Source organism: Populus trichocarpa, chromosome 1, assembly GCF_000002775.5.
Source record: "Populus trichocarpa isolate Nisqually-1 chromosome 1, P.trichocarpa_v4.1, whole genome shotgun sequence".
NCBI classification, from domain to species: Eukaryota; Viridiplantae; Streptophyta; class Magnoliopsida; order Malpighiales; family Salicaceae; genus Populus; species Populus trichocarpa.
In genome coordinates this window covers 31,338,397-31,361,507 of record NC_037285.2, presented here as the reverse complement: position 1 = coordinate 31,361,507, position 23,111 = coordinate 31,338,397, and the positions used below count along the sequence as shown (strand labels likewise).

Below are 23,111 nucleotides of genomic sequence, written 5' to 3'. Positions count from 1 at the left end.
AGACACGTCCACTAAGGTTACGGATAGCTGGTGCTTGCATGCCTGGCCTGGGCGTTGGGCAGGTCATACACAATATTTTCCTACTTTTTAAAAATATAGTATAATGTTCAAAGAATTGTAAAATCAAGTCTATAAAAATACATTAGTCACAATTTTCTAGATAGGAGAACCAAACCACAGACTTTTGAAGTTAAAACAGTAGTCTAAGGCGGAATTTCTAACCACAAATTGAAAGAAGTATTCAATACTCAGTGCTCATGTATGCCCCACTCATTCTTCAGACATCCCACGCATAGAAAAATAGACTTTACATTCCTTGTCTGCAACATCATCATTTTCTTCTCTGCTTAATCCAGTAATCCAGTTCATCTTGAAAGGCTTAACGGTATTAATTATTGTCTCCAATTATCAGCGTCATTAGCACCTCTTTTAGTCTTTTGATTGCAAGGAATATACATGGATGGTGAGGAGAATCAGGTACACATCTTCTTCTTCCCCTTCATGGCACATGGCCACATGATACCGAACATGTTTCCAGAACAATCCAGAGGTCAAAAGGTTTGGGCTTTGATATCAATTGGGGTTATCATTTTCGGTTCGGTTCGGTTTTTACTTATAAAATAACCAAACTGATTTTTTTAAAAAAACCGAAACCAGTTCCAACCGACCGGTTTCAGTTATTTAACAAAAAAAATAAGAAAAAAATTGTATTGTTTTTTGGGCTTTCTTATGAGCTTTTCTGATGGGCTTGTAATTGATGTTAATATTGTCTAATTTTGTTACAAGATTCTAGAATATATTTAATTTTTTTAACACTGAACATTCATTTATATTACATTATTAGTGTCAATATTGTGTTCAATATGATGCAAGTCTTCCTAATTAATATTTTTTTTGGAGTAAGACTCCTACATCAAAGTTTAAATAACACATACCAAATTAAAATTTAAATTACAAAGCATTACCTTCAAAAGGGCTTAAAAAAACAACAAATAACCTTATCATAAAACACTTCATGCAAAAAATATAAATCTTCATTGTGCACATTATCCCAATCGAAAAACACATTAAGAACATTGTACTTTGATTCCATAATACCTTTGACATCAAAACCTGGAATTCAAAATCTAGAATTATAACATGATAAATTAAATTAGAAAATAAAAAAATAAAAAAGTAGCATTTTACTATCCAACAGACTTTTGAACTAATTATCATCTATTGCTAGATATAACTTTCCACCAAATTCTATAAAATAAAAAATTAGACATATTAGACAATTGAAAACATTTTAATTAAATCACAAAATAAAAGGTGCAAGTTTATAAAAAAAATTACCTCACTCAAGGTTTTCGTAGGTTTCAAAATCATTTATCAAGGTTCTAATATCAGTTGAAATTGGTCCATGATGCAACCAATTTTGACAACAAATGAGTGCTTGAACTGTTGCTGGAGATAGAGAACTTCGAAATTGATCGAGTATAGGACTATCTGTGCTAAAAGCTGATTCAGAAGCCACTGTGGATATATGAATAGCTAGAATATGTTGTGCAACCTTTGAAAGTGTCTTATATTCGAAGCATTACTCTTCCACCAACCTTAAATATCTAACTTATTATCATTCAGATCCTCACAACCATCAACCAAATACCTCTAAACCTCATTTCTATTTTCCACACTATCCTCCTCCTGTAAATGTCTTTTGAATCGAGCCAAAGTGTTAACATCTACCTCCATATCATCAATAGCATTAACATCTTGTTTATGCATATTATTATCCACCACTTCATCAACTCACCAAAGTATCTTTCACCTTATTTGTTAGCAATTGTGTTTTGTCATAATTATACAAGTCACCAAAATAAAATTTCACATATTTCAACTTGAAATATGGATCTAAGACATTAGCCACATATAACAAAAAATTCTAATTTGCTTCACAACCTCAATACTTCTCAAACTTTAACATTAGCCACATATGTATTGAGCGCTGCTCTACTTTGTACAATTCATGGTGCTACTGAAGAAAATACTTTATTTAATGATAGTGATGATGCAAATACATTCCGTGCTTTTAACCAAACTCAAAACATTTTTACATTTGAAAAAAAATTATTATTGACCCGTTGCGAAACGCAGGCCAATATGCTAGTTATTATATTATTACGTAATGATTATTTTTTTAAAAAAATATATTGAAATAATATTTTTTTTAACATTGATTTTTTATATCATCACATCGAAATAATACCCAAATATCAAAAAAATATTAATTTGAATTAAAGAAAAAAATAAAAATTTTCAATTTTTTAAAGCATATTTGAAACGTAAAAACAAATATGCTCTAATAAGAAAATTCAACCCAGCCTTAAATTGAAAAAAATTATCATCACTCAATTTTGATACAATATAAAAAAAGTCCCATCAATTTATTATCTCTTTACTGTATGAAAAAAAATATATAAAAAAAATAAAAAAATAAAATTAGAAATATCTGGCGACCCAACCAGACCCAATAGCATTGGGCCTAACTGCCTAGCCAGTTCCAATATTGATGAGTCTGGCTAAAATCGTGACTCGATAGCCTTGGTTCTGGGTTTGAGCTAGACCCAGCAGCATTGGGTCTGGCGGCCAAGCTAAACTCAACAAAACTTTTTTTATTACAAAATAAGAAAGACAACCCTTTCATAATGTTACAATGTTATTTACAGTAAAAACACTTTATATTTAATATATGATGTATAGTATAATGAGTCTATTCCATAATAAATACAGAATATTTTCCCACACTTTTTAAAAATATAGTATAATGTTCAAAGAGTTGTAAAATCAAGTCTATAAAAATACATTAGTCACAATTTTCTAGATAGGAGAACCAAACCACAGACTTTTGAAGTTAAAACAGTAGTCTAAGGCGGAATTTCTAACCACAAATTGAAAGAAGTATTCAATACTCAGTGCTCATGTATGACCCACTCATTCTTCAGACATCCCACGCATAGAAAAATAGACTTTACATTCCTTGTCTGCAACATCATCATTTTCTTCTCTGCTTAATCCAGTAATCCAGTTCATCTTGAAAGGCTTAACGGTATTAATTATTGTCTCCAATTATCAGCGTCATTAGCACCTCTTTTAGTCTTTTGATTGCAAGGAATATACATGGATGGTGAGGAGAATCAGGTACACATCTTCTTCTTCCCCTTCATGGCACATGGCCACATGATACCGAACATGTTTCCAGAACAATCCAGAGGTCAAAAGGTTTGGGCTTTGATATCAATTGAGGTTATCATTTTCGGTTCGGTTCGGTTTTTACTTATAAAATAACCACACTGATTTTTTTAAAAAAACCAAAACCAGTTCCAACCGATCGGTTTCAATTATTTAACAAAAAAAATAAGAAAAAAACTGTATTGTTTTTTGGGCTGTTTTTGAGCTTTCTTATGAGCTTTTCTGATGGGCTTGTAATTGATGTTAATATTGTCTAATTTTGTTACAAGATTCTAGAATATATTTAATTTTTTTAACACTGAATATTCATTTATATTACATTATTAGTGTCAATATTGTGTTCAATGGTTGGAAATGTTTGACCCTATCGAACCGGAGATTGCAGAAGGAATTCGTATGTTCAAACCACAATCACTGAAGGAAGCAATTAGCTTAGCTCGCATGAAGGATGACCATATGAAAAGACAACGTCAGTTTTTGAGGCCAACTCTAGTCAATCGAACACTATTGGCGCCACCAACAACAACACGGGTAATCCCAAATGCATCCTTTCGGAGATTGTCGTGGGAAGAGATGCAGAAACGTATAGCCCAAGGACTATGCTTTAATTGCAATGAGAGGTTCACCACCGGCCATAAATGTCAAAGAATGCAGCTTTTGCTTCTGGAGGGCCCAACTCACATCAATGGAATCACATATGAAGAAGTTAGTGAAGAAGCTGACGTAGAAGAGGTGATAAGGGAAAATGTTGAACCTGAGATTACTTTGCATGCTTTAATTGGATGGTCTGCACCTAAAACCATGCATGTAGATGCCAAAGTGGGTTTGTTTGAAATAGTGGTGCTAATTGACAGTGGGTCCACCCATAATTTTATGAGTACTCGCATGGCTGATCTGCTGCGGCTACCAGTAGTACCAACAGAGGCATTTACAGTTCGGGTTGCTAATGGGGCAAGGCTATAGTGTCAAGGAAGTTCGAAAAAGTACAGGTTCTTCTTCAGGGAATTCCTTTTTCACTTACGCTTTACTCACTTCCCCTAGCAGGTTTAAACATTGTTTTGGGTGTCCAATGGTTGCAAATGTTAGGGTCCGTGATATGTAATTGGCGAAATCTCACCATGAACTTCTATTGGGATAACATGGCCCGACAATTACAAGGTTTTTGTGATCAGCCTATTCAAGTCGCTTCATTGAAGGAGATTTCAAAAGAATTTCGCCAAGGCCATTCGGTATTTGCAATCTGTCCACAATCAACCATGCATGAACCAGAAGAGAGTCAATCACCAAGCATGCGCCAGATCTTAGATAAATATACTAAGATCCTCAAAGAACCTATGCAACTACCACCCAAGCATGAAATCAACCACAACATTCCCCTCAAGGAAGGAATTGAGCCAGTCAACATTCGACCCTTTCGATATGCTTATTTCCAGAAGGCAGAAATCGAAAAATAAGTCCAAGAAATGTTAAATTATGGACACATAAGACCTAGCACCAGTCCCTTCTCATCTCCTGTGTTGTTAGTGAAGAAAAAAGATGGTAGTTGGCGTCTTTGCACCGACTATCGATCTCTTAATGCAGTTACTATCAAAGACCAGTTTCCAATTCCTACAGTGGAAGATATGTTGGATGAACTGCATGGGGCCGCATACTTCGCCAAATTAGATCTAAAAGCTGGGTACCATCAGGTACGAGTGCACCCTTCAGATATTCATAAGACTGCTTTTCGTACACACAACGATCATTATGAATATCTAGTTATGCCATTTGGCTTGAGTAATGCACCATCTACATTTCAAGCTATTATGAATGCTATTTTTCGGCCCTATTTATGAAAGTTCATATTGGTATTTTTTGATGACATCTTGATCTATAGCCCTACTTGCGAAATGCATTTATATCATGTCACTCAAACTTTGGAAATTTTGAAGCAACAACAGTTCTTTCTCAAGGCTAGTAAATGTGCATTTGGTAAGCAAGAGCTAGAATATTTGGGTCATTTTGTATCTCATCAAGAGGTGAAGTTCGATGGCAAAAAAATTAATGCCATGGTGGCGTGGTCACAACCTTCTAATATTTCTGAGCTGCGTGGATTTTTGGGGTTGATAGGTTATTACTGCAATTTGTTCGGAATTATAGTCTAATTGCTCGGGCTCTCACAAACCTTCTAAAACAAGGGCAATTTGGCTGGAATGATGATGCAGAGGATGCATTTCATACACTTAAGAAGGCCATGACCACCACACTTATCTTAGCCATGCCAAATTTTAATGAAGCTTTCACCGTGGAAACCGATGCTTTAGGTAATGGAATTGGGGCAGTTTTGTAACAACAAGGCAAACCTATTGCTTTTATGAGTCGAGCTCTCGGTGTTTCAAAACAATCGTGGTCTATGTATGAGAAGGAAATGCTTGCTGTTGTGGAAGCCATACGCGTGTGGCGTCCTTACTTGCTGAGGAGACGATTTATTATTCAAACCGATCAAAGAAGTCTCAAATATCTACTGGAACAAAGAATTACTATGCCAGAACAACATAAATGGGTTGCTAAATTATTGGGGTATGACTATGAGATTCAGTACCGACCAGGTCGTGAAAATTCTGCTGCGGATGCAATCTCTCGTCGACCTGACAGTCCCACTCTCAATCACTTGTTCGTGCCACAACTTGATATTTGGGAAGAACTTAAACAGGCTGCCACAAGAGATAAATATATGGCTGTTGTTAACAATCTGACTCAAACTCAACCGGAAGGGCCCTTTACTCAACGAAAAGGTTTAACTTTTTTTTAAAGGCAGAATTGTGGTTCCTTCCAATCTCAATCTACGCAACAAGTTGATATATGAAGCCTATGATACAAAAATAGTGGGTCACTCTGGAGTCTTACGCACTTTTAAAAAAGTGGCCACACAGTTCTATTGGCCTTCAATGTACAAAACTATTCAAGACTACGTGAAGCGCTGAGACATATAACAAAGAACTAAATCAGAAACATTGCCACTAGGAGGACTACTCCAACCTTTATCTATTCCATGTCAGGTATGGGACGATATTACTATCGATTTTATTGCTGGCCTGCCAATTTCATAGGGTAAGGATACAATATTTATGGTGGTGGATAGATTGAGTAAATATGCTCATTTTATGTCGTTATCTCATCCTTTCACGGCTAAAATAGCGGCGGACAAATTTGTTAAAGGCGTGGTCAAATTGCATGGAATGCCTAAGTCTATTATCAGTGACCGTGATCCCATCTTTATCAGCAAGTTTTGGTAGGAATTTTTTACAATGTTTGGCACCAAGCTGAAAATGAGTTCAGCATACCACCCACAATCAGATGGCCAATCAGAGGTAGTCAATCGCTGTCTGGATTAGTATTTAAGAAGCTTTGTCCATCAATGGCCCCATAAATGGCATTCTTTCTTGCCATGGACAGAGTTCTGGTATAATACTACTTTCCATGCATCCCACTGGAATGACACCATACCAGGCACTTTATGGTCGGCCACCATTCCAGAATATTTTGATGGCTTAACACCAGTTCACGAATGTGAAACAGACTCTTCTACACCGTGATGAGCTTCTGCTACAGCTCAAACACTACTTGGCCACTACAACCAATTGCATGAAAAAGACTGCTGACAAGAAGCGGAGGGATGTGTCCTTTCAAGAAGTTGATATGGTTTTCCTCAAGCTACAACCTTATCGCCAAAGCTCTGCATTCAAAAGGGTACACCAGAAATTAGCTAGCCGATTCTTTGGCCCTTATCCAATTCTACAAAAGGTGGGCAACGTGGCTTACAAACTACAGTTACCTGAGGGTGTACGTATCCATCCTGTCTTTCATGTTTTATTATTGAAGAAATATATGGTAGATGCAACCGTGACACACACAGATCTTCCGCCAGTTTCAGATAAGGGTGAGGTTGTATTAGAACCTGAGACTATCCTTGATTATTGTTGGGTGAAGCAAGGTGGTAAGTTCCTTGCAGAAAGTCTAGTGAAATGGAAGCACTTACCATTAGAGAAGGCTACCTGGGAAGTGACTGAATCACTGTGTCATCAGTTTCCACACTTGAACCTTGAGGACAAGGTTCCACTTTCTAGGGGGTATTGATAAGCCACGAAGGTCTGAGAGAGCAACAAAGCCGAATCCTAAGTATAGTGAAGTGCAAGCGTAAGACCAGGACAAACCTGATCCACGAAGGCTTGATTGTAGCAACCAAAGACGCGAGGGCTTTACCACGTCAACTAGTTATGGGGTAGTGTTAGGCATCAGTTTCCATTCTGTTTCCATTCTGTTCTATTTTGCAGTAAATTTAATAATGTAACCGTTGTAGTGGAACCTTAGATTTCGGCTGTATATCCAAATAGTGGTTGAAGTGAAGGTATTAATAAATGCCGGAAAGAAATGAAATGATATAATATAATTTCTATCCTAATTTTATCTTGTGGTACGTTCTCACCTGAAGAGAACAATTGTGTTATTTTTTGCTGTTGGAATTTGGCTTTTGACTGGGACCTAGGGATGTTAAAAAAAACCAAAAAACCGAGAAAACCGGAAAAAAAATTAACCGAAAAAACCGAACCGTGAAAAAAAACCGATTAAAATTTTGAAAAAACCGACCGGTTCGGTTCGGTTTTTTAAGCCTGGAACAAAAAAAACCGAACCGAACCGAAAAAACCGGAAAAAACCGAGCCAAAACCAAACAAACCGAGCCAAATCGAAAAACCGAGCCAAACCGGAAAAAACCGAGCCAAAACCGAAAAACCGAGCCAAACCGGAAAAAACCGAGCCAAACCGGTTTGAACCGGTTTTTGTTCTAAAAAACCAAACCGAAACCGGTCGGTTTGAATCGGTTTCGGTTGTTTTTTTTTTAAAAAAATTCAGTTTGGTTACTTTTTTTGATAAAAACCGAACCGAATCGAAAATGAACACCCCAATGGGACCTTATCACAAGCAGTAGGAAGATTTCAGATTTTTAAGCTATGGCAGGGGACTTGATTTTATAGAATGTTGTTTAGTGAGAGAGGAGAGCGCATGTTCCTGATGAATTATTTTTTACATGCTTTGAACCCTTACCATCTCCCTTAATCTCTTTCTTTTAAGGTTGATTGCCAGCTCTCATTCAGTGCTTCTTGTATGCAAACAAACTGCATGCTTCAGTGAAATTTGGTGCAGTGTGAATAAGCCAATCTCTGCTCACAAAGCTTGGTTATAAAGCAAAGCAGAGGTTGAAGAAGCTCCCGAATACAAAAAAGAAAAGCATATATGGATACATTTTTAAATAAAAAATACCTGCTTACTGCTGCTGCTGTATAAAGTTTTGTATTTTGTACTCTATTTTTTTTAAAAGCGTGAAAATATAGGGTAGGAAAAAAGTGAAGTTGTGTTCGAGCATCATGGGAGCTCACACATTCATGAATGTATTACTAGTTCAAGGCTTCAAGCCTCTACCGCCTTCAGGAATCAAGAAGTTGTCTTGAGTGTATCACTCTTTTGTCTTCTACTTAGGGTCGTGATGTAAGAGCGTATGTCATAATAAAGAAGTCGTCTTGAGTGTTCTACGCTTGCAGGTGCAATACTGGGAGCTATTAATCACGGAATTGGGCAATCATTAAATATAATTTGTTCTAGGAGGAACATATTCTTATTTTACTTTGGATCATGTACTATTTATTATCTAGGAGAGAGGTGTAAACAAAATTCCTAATCTAACTGATTTTACTTTGGATCATGTACTATTTATTATATATATATATATGTTTGGTTCGGGATCGATAACCGTCTTGAATGGATTAAATTATTATCCTTATTTAGTAATAAACAAAGAAAAATAAGTGAAAAAAAAAAATATAATGCGGTAGTGGACGTTATTATTCTCTTAATTTTGCAGTAACTCTCTCGCCACTTTTAACTTTTAAGGAAATTTGTTTTGTGCGGATCCAAAGTTCATACCATAGTTATTAAACCCGGTTCGGGGTTGATTCGGCCAAGGAACCGGATTCCGGGTTTTATAGGTCAACCCGGAAAAATTAAAAAAAAATTAAAATTTTAATATTTCATATGAAAAAATTCATGTAAATATAGATTATACATATTATGAAGTTTAAAAGAATATTTTAAATTTTTTTTTTATCCCACATTAAAAAGATATTATGTTAAGCTTTTAAGTTAAAGTATTTAAACTAAAAAAGTTTTTTATCCCATATTGAAAAAACATAACTTTTTTCTTGGAAACATAGAGTATATATACTAATGGGTTTCAAATCTCACATTGAAAAAACATAACTTTTTTCATGGAAACATAGAGTATATATATGAAAGGGTTTCAAATCCCACATTGAAAAGATAATATATTATCCTTTTAACTTAAAGTATTTAAACCAAAAGGTTTTTTATCTCACATTGAAAAAACATAATTTTTTTCTTGGGAACATAGAGTATATATACTAATGGGTTTTAAATCTCACATTGAAAAAACATGGTTTTTTTCATGGGAACATAGAATATATATATGAAAGGGCTTCAAATCCCACATTGAAAAGATATCGTGTTATCCTTTTAAGTTGAAGTATTTAAACCAAAAGGTTTTTTATCCCACATTGAAAAAACATGGTTTTTTTCATGGGAACATAGTATATATATATGAAAGGGCTTCAAATCCCACATTGAAAAGATACTATGTTATCCATTTACCCGCAATCTACAGTAATTTTGATCCCAACTCTCAGTATCCCGTCTTTTAAAGATTGTACCTTCAAGAGATCTTGTTAGCATTAGCCTTCATTTCAAACACGAATCACTGCTTCAAATCAGCTCCATTCCTATGGTCTATGAATGAGAAGTCCATCTCATATATTTAGCCCAAAAAATCAATCAAATACAAGCTCATGATCCAGCGTAAACCCTGCAGCCCAGACCATCTCATTGTCGATTTACATTACAGTCGGCTTTTCAGGGTGACAAACCTAAAATGGTGTTTTTCTTGCGAATACTAGATTAAAGAAAATAGGAGCCAAGCTGAAAAGCACAAAATCTTCATGACATCCACCAGTGAGTCAGTCACATTGAATGGACAGGGAAGGAATTTTACTTTTGACCAAAAAACAAAAAAAAAAGGTCCCTTTCTAGGAAAATTAATAGGATTACAGTCAATCTTCATCATAAATGTTAGTAAGTAGAAAGCATGGAATGTTTTCTTGAAGGGCAGCGCAGGCACATTCAACAAAACACATGGTAGTTTTGTGAAACTTGACATCCTGTGTAGACCTGGATACATCGAAACTCTCTCACAGAGGATGGACCATAGGCAGCAAGGATCTGCACATGAGAAGGTAACTTCTGATTTGGAGCCTTTTATTGTTCCAGGTCTTCCTGATAGGATTGAACTGACCACGTCCCAGTTACCATTCCTTGGAAGACCACCAAATGGTGGAGGGTTGCAAAAAAGAATGCCAGGATCCGATGAGAAGAGTTTCGGTGTTATGGTTAATAGTTTCTATTAGGGGTGAGCAAATCCGGTTCGGTTTGGTTTTTAGCTAAAAAAACTAACCAAAATCAAATTTTAGAAAACTGGAAAATTCAAACCGGAACCGAACCGGAACCGGTTCAAACCGACCGGTTTCGGTTCGGTTCGGTTCGGTTTTTTTTACAGCAAAACCGGAAAACCTGTATTATTGTTTTTTTGGGCTTTTTTGGGCTTTTTTGAGCCTTTTTGGGCTTCCTAATGGGTTTTCTAATGGGCTTGTAATTGATGTAAATATTATCTAATTTTGTTACAAAATTCTATAATATATTTAATATTTTTTGTCACTAAATATTCATTTATATTAAATTATTAGTGCTAATATTGTGTTTAATATGTTGCAAGTCTTTCTAATATTTGTGTTTTAGACTTCTCATGCATCAAAGTTAAAATAACACACACACCAAATTAAAATTAAAATTACAAAGCATTGCCTTCAAAAGAGCTTTAAAAAAAAACAAACATTGCCATAAAAAAAAAAACACTTCATGCAAAAAATATAAATCTTCATTGTGCACATCATCCCAATCAAAATGCACTTTGATTCCGTAATACCATTGACATCAAAACCTGAAAATCAAGATCTAAAATTATAACATGATAAAATAAATTAGAATATGTAAAAATAAAAAGTAGTAATTTACCATCAAAATAACTTTTGAACTAATTATCATCCGTTACTAAATGTAACTTTCCACCATATTCTACAAAATAAAAAATTAGACATGTTAGATGATTGCAAACAATTTAATTAATAAATTACAAAATAAAAGGTGCAAGTTTCTAAAAAAAATTTACCTGACTCGAGGTTTTCATAGGTTTCAAGATCATTTATCAAGCTTCTACTATCAGTTGGAATTGATCCATGATGCAACCAATTTTGACAACAAATGAGTGCTTGAACAGTTGCTGGAGATAGAGAACTTCAAAATTGATCAAGTACACGACCACCTGTACTAAATGCTGATTCAGAAGCCACTGTGGATATAGGAATAGCCAGAACATGTTGTGCAACCTTTGAAAGTGTCTTATATTTCAAAGCATTACTTTTCCACCAACCCAAAATATCTAACTTATCATCATTAGGATCCTCACAACCATCAATCAAATACCTCTCAACCTCATTTTTATTTTCCACACTATCCACCTCCTGCAAATGTCTTTTGAATCGAGCCAAAGCGTTAACATCTACCTCCACATCATCAATAGCACTAACATCCTGTTTATGCCTATTATTATCCACAACTTCATCAATTTTCAAATAAAACTCATACAAGCTCACCAAAGTATCTTTCACCTTATTTGTTAGCAATTGTGCTTTGTCATAATCATACAAATCACCAAAACAAAATTTCACATATTTCAACTTCAAACGTGGATCTAAGACATTAGCCACATATAACAAAAAATTCTGATTTACTTCACAGCCCCAATACTTCTCAAACTTTAACATCATATTCATCGCCATTCCACTTAAAATACTATCTTTATTTTTACACAATTGCAACAAGTTTGTATGCATGTAAATCAATTCATTGAAGAAAGAATTTGATGTGACATGCAATGAGCCAGAAAATCTCAATGTAACCATATAAAAGATCTTTAAGAACTTAACCAAAGTTCTTGTATTTTCCCAATCCTTCAAACCAGGTGGCCCTATGTTTTTTTTATTCCCCTTTTAATCAACCTCCAAAAAGTAACTCATATACCTAGGTTCTTTTTCACCTAGCCTCACAAACACCTTTTCAAACTTTTCAGCAGCTTCTAGCATAAGATAAGTTGAATTCCATCGAGTTGCAACATCTAAACACAATGATTTCTTACACTCTATATGCAACTTTTCAGCACACTTCTTAAATGCAAGATGCCTCGATGGTGAAGATCTCACAAACCTAATTGCATTTCGAATCTTAACAATTGAAACATCAATCTCTTTCAAGCCATCACACACAATGAGGTTTACAATGTGTGCACAACATCTAACATGCAAGTGCTCATTTGACAATATATTAGTTGGCCAATCTTTCATCACATTCTTTAAATATGAAATGGTCACATTATTAGAGCTTGCATTGTCTAATGTAATAGTCAACAGTTTATCAATCCCCCACTCCAACAAACAATTCTCAATAACTTGGCCAATTGTCTCACCCATATGATTGGAAACTTGACAAAAATTAAGAATTCTTTTATGCAAATTCCAGTCATCATCAATCCAATGAGCTGTTAAACACATATAATTAATATTTTGGATTGATGTCCATGTATCTGTTGTTAAGCACAATCGTTGACCCCTAAGAGCTGTCCTCAATCTATCCTTCTCTTCAACATAAAGTTTCAAACAATCTCTCATAATTGTAAAACGAGAAGGAATGTCAAATCTAGGTTGCATAGTCCTAGCAAACAATTTAAATCCCCGACCCTCCACAAAATTAAAAGGCAACTCATCAATTATAACCATCTTTGCTAGTGTTTGTCTACATTCATCATAATTATAACCTATTGCCTTAAGACTTCCCACATTTTGTTCTCCCAATTCACCATTCTCTATCTTAGGTTCTAATACCAAAACCTTTTGTTTCTTATCAACCACAAAAGGAAACTTCTTGCACACTTTTAAATGACTCCACATATTACTTGTGCCATTAACAATAGTATGACATGCATAATGTTTTCCACAAATAATTACATTCAGCTCTAGGGGCTTTAGGATCAACATCAAGTTTTGTAAAGTGATCCCAAATTTATGACTTTTTTCTATCTTCAGCATTTCTTTTCCTAGATGTAAGGACTTGAGGTTGTTTACCTTTTGTATCTGTGGTGGATCCTGCATTGGTTGATTCTGCAATAGTTTTTGAAGTTGGAGAAGTGGTTGATGTTGGTGTAGTGCCCGTGGATGAAGCATTTTGAATTTGAGTAGTTTCCATCTGTTATTACATAATGAAAACATGTTAAAAACCCATAATTTATAATAGATTTAAATGTACTAAAATTCAAAAAAACTATCAAACTAATAGAAACTTAAATGTCAGGCAAAAACAAAAAACAAAATGGAAAGTAATATCAGCCAAAACATCTGCCAAGCCTAAGTTCATTGCCTAAGTTCACTGCCAATCCTAAGTTCACTACCATCTGCCAAGCCTAAGTCTCAAATACACATTTCACACCATCAAATTGTCCTTGAAATTCTGATTAACAGTCTATTTCGAGATGCACTAGGAACAGATTTACATACTATATTATAAAAGCAACAGATTCTTAGTCATTTCAGGAAATAGCAACAGATTTTTATAACAATAAGTTCACTGCAAACTGCCAAGCCTAAGTCTCAAATTCACACCATCAAATTTTCCTTCATCAGATTTTAACAAATTTCTTTCTTCCTTTCTGTCTTTGAGGTGTTGTTTCAACTTTTTATAAATAGTCCAGAAAAAATCAACAACTAGTGACAGAATTTTAAATATCCATTATGTTAATCAGAATTATTCATGTAATTAGTGACAGAATTAATGAAATTAATGACTAAATATAGGACACATAATCACATTACAAAAAACACAACACACATTACAGTATTAAACAAAAATACAAAATGAATGGCAATGAGGGGCTTTACACATAATACACATTACACAGAACACATAAAAACAAAAGTTACAGAATCATACAGAATACACAGAATGCACACAAAAAATCATCCCTACGTTAAATCACAGAATACACACACTACACAGAATAATAGATTTATTAGTGCAGAAAAAAAATCAACCAAAATACACAGAATACTCAAACTCTGATTTTTTTGTAAGGATATACCAACAAATACACAGAATCACAAAGCATATGTAAAAAAAAAAAAAACAGAGATTGACAGAAAAAAGAAATCATACCTGGTGTGAGTTGGGACACGATTCGAGTTCGGGTGTGAAAGAAGAAGGGACTGGTTTGCTAGATTTGGACTCTGGAGACAGAATGCACAAAAAAAAAAACAAATCATCCATGCGTTAAATCACAGAATACACACTACACATAATAACATATTTATTAATGCAAAAAAAAAATCAACCAAAATACACAAAATGCTCAAACTCGCATATGTTAAAAAAAAAAACAGAGATTGACAGAAAAAAAAATCATACCTGGTGTGAGTTGGGACACGATTCGAGTTCAGGTGTGAAAGAAGAAGGGACTGGTTTGCTAGATTTGAACTCTGGAGGTTCAGTGTGCCGATGGGGTGTGTACTGTGTATCATGTGACTCGTGGTCGTGTGGGAAAAAGATGTGGCTGACTAGCTAGGTTGTTAGTTTTGAAGATGAAGATGGCGTTGGAGAGCCAGAGAAGGATATGGATGAAGAATCGAAGGTGGATTAACTTGATTTTGTTACAAAGTGGGTGAAAATGTGAATTGTGTGAGGTGCGGCTGTGAGGATTGAGGGAGCGGCTGCAAGGAGACGAAGTCGCAGAGTGTTTAGGGTTAATTAGGTTTTAGAAATTAGAACGTGTTTTTTTTTTCCTATTTATAGTACCCCTTAAATCGAACCGGTTCGGTTCAGTTGGGGTTTTGCCGGTTTCGGGTTTCGGAAACCGAAACCGAACCGAACCGAAAATTTTTTGAAAAAAAGAAATCGGTTTAATCGGTTTTTTTTTTCGGTTCGGTTTTTTCGGTTTTTTTTCCTCGGTTTATTCGGTTTACTCGGTTTCTCGGTTTTTTTGCTCACCCCTAGTTTCTATGAATTGGAGACTGCTTATGTGGACTACTACAGGAATGAATTAGGCAACAGGGCATGGCTCGTGGGACCAGTTTCATTATGCAATAGAAATGTGGAAGATAAGGCTGAGAGAGGCCAAAAGACTTCAGTTAATGAGCAAACCATTTTGAGCTGGCTTGACAGTAAAGAACTCGATTCGGTTCTTTACGTCAGTTTTGGAAGCTTAGCTCGTCTAGCCCCTGAACAATTCCTAGAGATCGCCCACGGTCTTGAGGCTTCCAATCACCCATTCATCTGGGTGATAGGAAAAATCCTTAAATCAACTGGACAAAATGGAGAAAGCAAAGAAAATTTGCTTCCCAGTGGGCTTGAAGATAGAATTAAAGAATCCAGAAGAGGACTAATAACAAGAGGCTGGGCTCCTCAATTGTTTTTTTTTTAGTTTAATGTGGGTGTCCGGGCTAGCTTGCGCGCACCTCGACGAATTCCACGGACCCTGAAGTTAACGACCATGTAAGCCTCCAGTGGCCATCATATGAGCAACCACAGGGCTCGAACCTGAGACCACAGAGGAAGCAAACCTTTTGGTCCCAAGCTCTTACCACTGGGCCACAACGTAGATAGTTGGCTCCTCAATTGTTGATATTAAAGCATCCGGCTGTTGGAGGGTTTGTGACTTATTGTGGATGGAACTCAACTTTAGAAGGTGAGTGCTGGAATGCCAACGGTAACATGGCCTATAACTGCAGAGCAATTCACCAATGAGAAGTTGATCACTGATGTGTTGAAATTATGGGTGAAAGTGGGGAGTATCACTGGATGTCGCCAAGGACCGAGTCATGGGTTTCAGTGGGGAGAGACAAAGTGCAGGAGGCTGATGGGCAATGGCGAGGAGGCAGCCGAGATGAGAAGAAGAGCTGAAAAACATGGAGTGAAGGCGAAGATAGCTGTTGAAGAAGGTGGATCCTCTTGTAAGAATGCTGATGCTTTGATCCAAGAACTGAAATCTCGCAGGCAAAGTTGAGACTTTGCGTAGCTTGTCACATGGACTCTGCTTTCCAGGGCAGCAACTGTTCTGGGTTAATGTCAATAAAGGGATGGTAATGGATCGGGTTGTATTTTTAATATTTTTTGTGTGAAAATATATCACAATAATATTTAAAAAAAATTCAAAAAATGCACGGATGTATGTTAAATACAGCTTTTGTTTTATCCATCTTTAATTAAGAACATTTAAACCAGTACCTTAAGCCACTGTAAACCTCGGTCCTCACTTGATGGGTTGCCTGTCAGGGTTTTTAACAAAAGAGAATGGCAGAGTGGAAAAATTTGCAGTGGATCTGATGAAGCATTGCTGGTAGGTCGCAGAATGCGAAGGGACCATTCAAGTCCACTAAAAAAAGTCACTCTACGGGTCCAAGTCGTCTCTTGCATCAATAATTGATGACTGACTTTCTTCTCAGTTGACTCTTATAACTTGTTTATTTTTATAGTTTAAAGTGTTTTTTAAAAAAAATAATTTTTTATTTCAAATTAATATTTTTTTTTTATGTTTTCAAATTGTTTTGATATGCTGATACTAAGAATAATTTTTTAAAAATAAAAAAAATATTATTTTAATGCATTTCCGAGTGAAAAACACTTTGAAAAGAAACCACTACCACACTCACAAACACCTTCTAAACCACACTAGCATATTGGCCTGCGCTTCGCAGCAGTCAATAACAATTTTTATTTTAAATGTAAAAAAAATATAAAGCGTGATTTTAAGTGTCTTGGATCTGGTGGTCGAGTTAAACCAAATAGCCTTGTGTCTGGTTGCGGAGCTAGAGCCAGACCCAATATCCTTGGGTCTTGCTGCAGAGCCAGACCCAATAATCTTGGATTTGGCTTGGCTGCGAAGTCCCATTAATTTATTTCCTCTCTACCGTATGAAAAAAAAAATAAATAAGAAAAAAGAAAAAAAATCTTAAGAGACAAAAAAATAAAATAAAATTGAAAATATATGGTGGCCCAGCCATAACCAATAGCCTTGGGTCCGGCTGACTAAAGTTGGTTCTGATAGCCAAAACAGACCCAACAATATTTTTTTACTAATAAACAGAAAAGACAACGCCCTCCAGGTGCTACAGTGTGGTTCACAGTGCAAACACTCTATGTCTATAGTATGGTCTATAGTGCAATGAGTCTATGTCCACAATACTATTTTAAAAAAATATATATTGAGATAATATTTTTTTTTATAATTTATCTTTTATATCATCACGTCAAAATAATACAAAAACATCAAAAAATATTAATTCGAAGTAAAGAAAAAAATAAAAAAATTTCAAATTTTTTTAAAAGCATTTTTAAAACGCAAAAACAAACATGCTTTAATAAGAAAATTCAACCTAACCTGAAATGAAAAAAAAATATCATCACTCAACTTTTGTACAATATAAAAAGAGTCACATCAATTTATTTCCTCTTTAAAAATTTAATAAGAGAAAAGAAAAAAACTTTAAAGAGGAAAAAAAATAAAATTGGAAATATCTTAAAAGAAAAATATTAAAGGAAAAGAAATTAGTTGCCGGTGTATTGAGCGCTGCTCTACTTTGTACAATTCATGGTGCTGCTGAAGAAAATACTTTATTTAAAGATAGTGATGATGCAAATACATTCCGTGCTTTTAACCAAACTCAAAACATTTTTACATTTGAAAAAAAATTATTATTGACCCGTTGCGAAACGCAGGCCAATATGCTAGTTATTATATTATTACGTAATGGTTATTTTTTTAAAAAAATATATTGAAATAATATTTTTTTTAACATTGATTTTTTATATCATCACATCGAAATAATACCCAAATATCAAAAAAATATTAATTTGAATTAAAGAAAAAAATAAAATTTTTCAATTTTTTTAAAGCATATTTGAAACGTAAAAACAAATATGCTCTAATAAGAAAATTCAACCCAGCCTTAAAATGAAAAAAATTATCATCACTCAATTTTGATACAATATAAAAAAAGTCCCATCAATTTATTATCTCTTTACTGTATGAAAAAAAATATAGAAAAAAAATAAAATTAGAAATATCTGGCGACCCAACCAGACCCAATAACATTGGGCCCAACTGCCTAGCCAGTTCCAATATTGATGAGTCTGGCTAAAATCGTGACTCGATAGCCTTGGTTTTGGGTATGAGCTAGACACAGCAGCATTGGGTCTGACGGCCAAGCTAAACTCAACAAAACTTTTTTTATTACAAAATAAGAAAGACAACCCTTTCATAATGTTACAATGTTATTTACAGTAAAAACACTTTATATTTAATATATGATGTGTAGTATAATGAGTCTATTCCATAATAAATACAGAATATTTTCCCACACTTTTTAAAAATATAGTATAATGTTCAAAGAGTTGTAAAATCAAGTCTATAAAAATACATTAGTCACAATTTTCTAGATAAGAGAACCAAACCACAGACTTTTGAAGTTAAAACAGTAGTCTAAGGCGGAATTTCTAACCACAAATTGAAAGAAGTATTCAATACTCAGTGCTCGGATATGCCCCACTCATTCTTCAGACATCCCACGCATAGAAAAATAAACTTTACATTCCTTGTCTGCAACATCATCATTTTCTTCCCTGCTTAATCCAGTAATCCAGTTCATCTTGAAAGGCTTAACGGTATTATTGTCTCCAATTATCAGCGTCACTAGCACCTCTTTTAGTCTTTTGATTGCCAGGAATATACATGGGTGGTGAGGAGAATCAGGTACACATCTTCTTCTTCCCCTTCATGGCACATGGCCACATGATACCAACCATAGACATGGCAAAGCTATTTGCTTCTCGAGGAGTGAAAGCAACCATTGTCACCACTCCTCTCAATGCACCACTTGTTTCCAGAACAATCCAGAGGTCAAAAGGTTTGGGTTTTGATATCAATATCAAAACCATCAAGTTTCCTGCTGTTGAGGTTGGATTGCCAGAAGGATGCGAAAACGCAGATTCGATCACTTCTCATGAGACACAGGGAGAAATGACCAAAAAAGTTTTCATGGCCACAACCATGCTCCAACAACCACTTGAGAAGCTACTACAAGAATGCCACCCTGATTGTCTTATTGCTGACATGTTCCTTCCTTGGACTACTGATGCTGCGGCCAAATTTGGGATTCCAAGATTAGTATTTCATGGCATCAGTTGCTTTTCTTTGTGCGCTTCAGATTGCTTGAACAGATATAAGCCGTACAAGAAAGTTTCTTCTGATTCTGAGCTGTTTGTGGTGCCTGAGCTTCCTGGTGACATCAAGTTCACAAGCAAGCAACTGCCAGATTATATGAAACAAAACGTGGAAACTGATTTTACTAGGTTAATTCAAAAGGTCAGAGAATCATCACTGAAGAGTTATGGGATTGTCGTCAATAGTTTCTATGAGCTCGAGTCGGATTATGCTAATTTTTTCAAGGAGTTAGGGAGGAAGGCATGGCACATAGGCCCAGTTTCGCTATGCAATAGAGAATTTGAAGATAAAGCACAGAGAGGAAAGGAAGCTTCAATTGACGAACATGAGTGTTTGAAATGGCTGGACTCAAAGAAGCCTAATTCAGTTGTTTATATATGCTTTGGAACTGTAGACAAGTTCAGTGATTCTCAGCTAAAGGAGATTGCAATAGCTCTTGAAGCTTCAGGGCAGCAGTTTATTTGGGTTGTCAGGAAAGACAAGAAAGCTAAGGATAACGAGGAATGGTTGCCTGAGGGATTTGAGAAAAGAATGGAAAGCAAGGGACTGATTATAAGAGGATGGGCGCCACAAGTAGTGATTCTTGATCACGAAGCTATAGGGGGGTTTGTGACTCATTGTGGGTGGAATTCGACCATTGAAGGCATAGCTGCCGGGAAGCCAATGGTAACATGGCCAGTTTCCGCAGAGCAATTCTTTAATGAGAAGCTGGTGACTGACGTGCTAAAAATTGGTGTGGCTGTTGGTGTTCAACAATGGGTTACAGTATACGGGGATAAAATTGCGAGTGGAGCTGTAGAAAAGGCCGTAACTCGAATCATGACAGGTGAAGAAGCAAAGGAAATGAGAAGCAGAGTTGAGGCCCTTGGAGGAATGGCAAAGAGGGCTATCGAAGAAGATGGTTCATCTTACTCTAATTTGAATGCTCTAATTGAAGAATTAAGAGGCAGGCGCCACTGAAAACAAGCATGCTGATAAGCCACGAAGATCTGAGAGAGCAACAAAACCGAATCCCAAGTATAGTGAAGTGCAAGCGTAAGACCAGGACAAACCTGATCCACAAAGGCTTGATTGTAGCAGCTAAGGACGCGAGGGCTTTACCACGTCAACTAGTTATGGGGTAGTGTTAGGCATTAGTTTCCATTTTGTTTCTATTCTGTTCTATTTTGCAGTAAATTTAATAATGTAACCGTTGTAGTGGAACTTTAGATTTCAGCTGTATATCCGAATAGTGGTTGAAGTGAAGGTATTAATAAACGCCGGAAAGAAATGAAATGATATAATATAATTTCTATCCTAATTTTATCTTGTGGTACATTCTCACCTGAAGAGAACAATTGTGTTATTTTTTGCTGTTAGAATTTGGCTTTTGACTGAGACCTTATCAATTGATATCAGAGCCTGGTTTAATGGTGACTAACAAAGAGCGGATTGAAATGTTGGAGGCTGGGCTAGGTGGAGTGCAAGAGGGAGTACAGAGAGAATGAAGATGAGCATGTATGGTAAAATGCATCAACCAGAAGAAACTATCAATAAACTTTCAGAGGCTTTGTTATCAAGCAAAGGGGAATCAAGCCATGACAACTCAAACCAAAAAGGAAACTCTCGTACAATTCACGAGGAGAATGAAGGGAACATACAAGTCTTTTCTTCTATAATGGGCAAGCTAGAATTTCCACGATATTCTGGACAGGACCCGACAGTATGGTTTGATCGAGTGGACCAGTTCTTTAAATTTTAGAATACTCTAGCCGACCACAAGGTGTAACTGGCTTCTTTCCATTTGGAAGGAGAAGCAAATTAGTGGTGGCAATGGGCTCGTCGGACATACAGAGAGGAAGGGTGAATGATGACATGAGAGACTTTTGAAGATGAATTATAGACTAGATTTGGACCTACAGATTGTGAGGATTTTGATGAAGCTTTATCACGTATAAAACAAGTAGGATCCTTATGTAATTATCAGAGTGAGTTCGAGAAGTTGGGAAACCAAGTTTGTAAATGGACCCAAAAGGCTTTAGTTGGGACTTTTATGGGAGGACTTAAACCGGAGATTGCAGAAGGAATTCGTATGTTCAAACCACAATCACTGAAGGTAGCAATTAGCTTAGCTCGCATGAAGGATGACCATATGAAAAGACAACGTCAATTTTTTAGGCCAATTCTAGTCAATCGAACACTTTTGGCGCTACCAACAACAACACGGGCAATACCAAATGCACCCTTTCGGAGATTGTCGTGGGAAGAGATGCAGAAACGTAGAGCCCAAGGACTATGCTTTAATTGCAATGAGAGGTTCACCACCGGCCATAAATGTCAAAGAATGTAGCTTTTGCTTCTAGAGGGCCCAACTCACATCAATGGAATCACATATGAAGAAGTTACTGAAGAAGTTGACGTGGAAGAGGTGATAAGGGAAAATGTTGAACCTGAGATTACTTTGCATGCTTTAACTGGATGGTCTGCACCTAAAACCATGCATGTAGATGCCAAAGTGGGTTTGTTTGAAATAGTGGTGCTAATTGACAGTGGGTCCACCCACAATTTTATGAGTACTCGCATGGTTGATCTGCTGCGGCTACCAGAGTACCAACAAAGGCATTTACAGTTCGGGTTGCTACAGTGTCAAGGAAAGTTCGAAAAAGTACAGGTTCTTCTTCAGGGAATTCCTTTTTCACTTATGCTTTACTCACTTCCCCTAGCAGGTTTAGACATTGTTTTGGGTGTCCAATGGTTGGAAATGTTAGGGTCCGTGATATGTAATTGTCGAAATCTCACCATGAACTTCTATTGGGATAACATGGCCCGACAACTACAAGGTTTTTGTGATTAGCCTATTCAAGCCACTTCACTGAAGGAGATTTCAAAAGAATTTCGCCAAGGCCATTCGGTATTTGCAATCTGTCCACAATCAACCATGCATGAACCAGAAGAGAGTCAATCACCAAGTATGCGCCAGATCTTAGATAAATATACTGAGATCTTCAAAGAACATATGCAACTACCACCCAAGCATGAAATCGACCACAACATTCCCCTCAATGAAGGAATTGAGCCAGTCAACGTTCGACCCTATCGATATGCTTATTTCCAGAAGGCAGAAATCAAAAAATAAGTCCAAGAAATGTTAAATTCTGGACACATAAGACCTAGCACCAGTCCCTTCTCATCTCCTGTGTTGCTAGTGAAGAAAAAAGATGGTAGTTGGCATTTTTGCACCGACTATCGATCTCTTAATTGTTGGGAATTCCGACCGGGGATATACTGATAATTGCTCAAAGGAGGGATAGCACACTGACACAATATTTTACGTGGTTCGGCAAATCCGCCTACATCCACGGGAGAGTCTATATTATTGAGATATATAGAGAAAGGATTACAATATATATGGAGGAGGAGG

The 23,111-nt window shown here is 36.0% G+C and overlaps 1 protein-coding gene and 1 pseudogene across 2 annotated transcripts; both read left to right on the top strand.

Annotated features, from left to right (window-relative positions):
• Positions 1-274: 274 nt before the first annotated feature.
• Positions 275-21,011, top strand: LOC18095197 (scopoletin glucosyltransferase). 2 transcript variants are annotated; one of them, XM_052450140.1, is made up of 2 exons: positions 275-424; positions 19,188-21,011. In XM_052450140.1, the coding sequence occupies exon 2, from the start codon at positions 19,220-19,222 to the stop codon at positions 20,669-20,671; it is 1,452 nt and encodes a 483-aa protein (XP_052306100.1). In that variant the 5' UTR covers positions 275-424; positions 19,188-19,219; the 3' UTR covers positions 20,672-21,011. The 2 variants fall into 2 exon arrangements, with proteins under 2 accessions (XP_052306100.1, XP_006369760.1); XM_006369698.3 differs by lacking the exon at positions 275-424 and adding an exon at positions 2,982-3,130.
• Positions 15,081-16,576, top strand: LOC18095198 (abscisate beta-glucosyltransferase-like; annotated as a pseudogene).
• Positions 21,012-23,111: the final 2,100 nt, after the last annotated feature.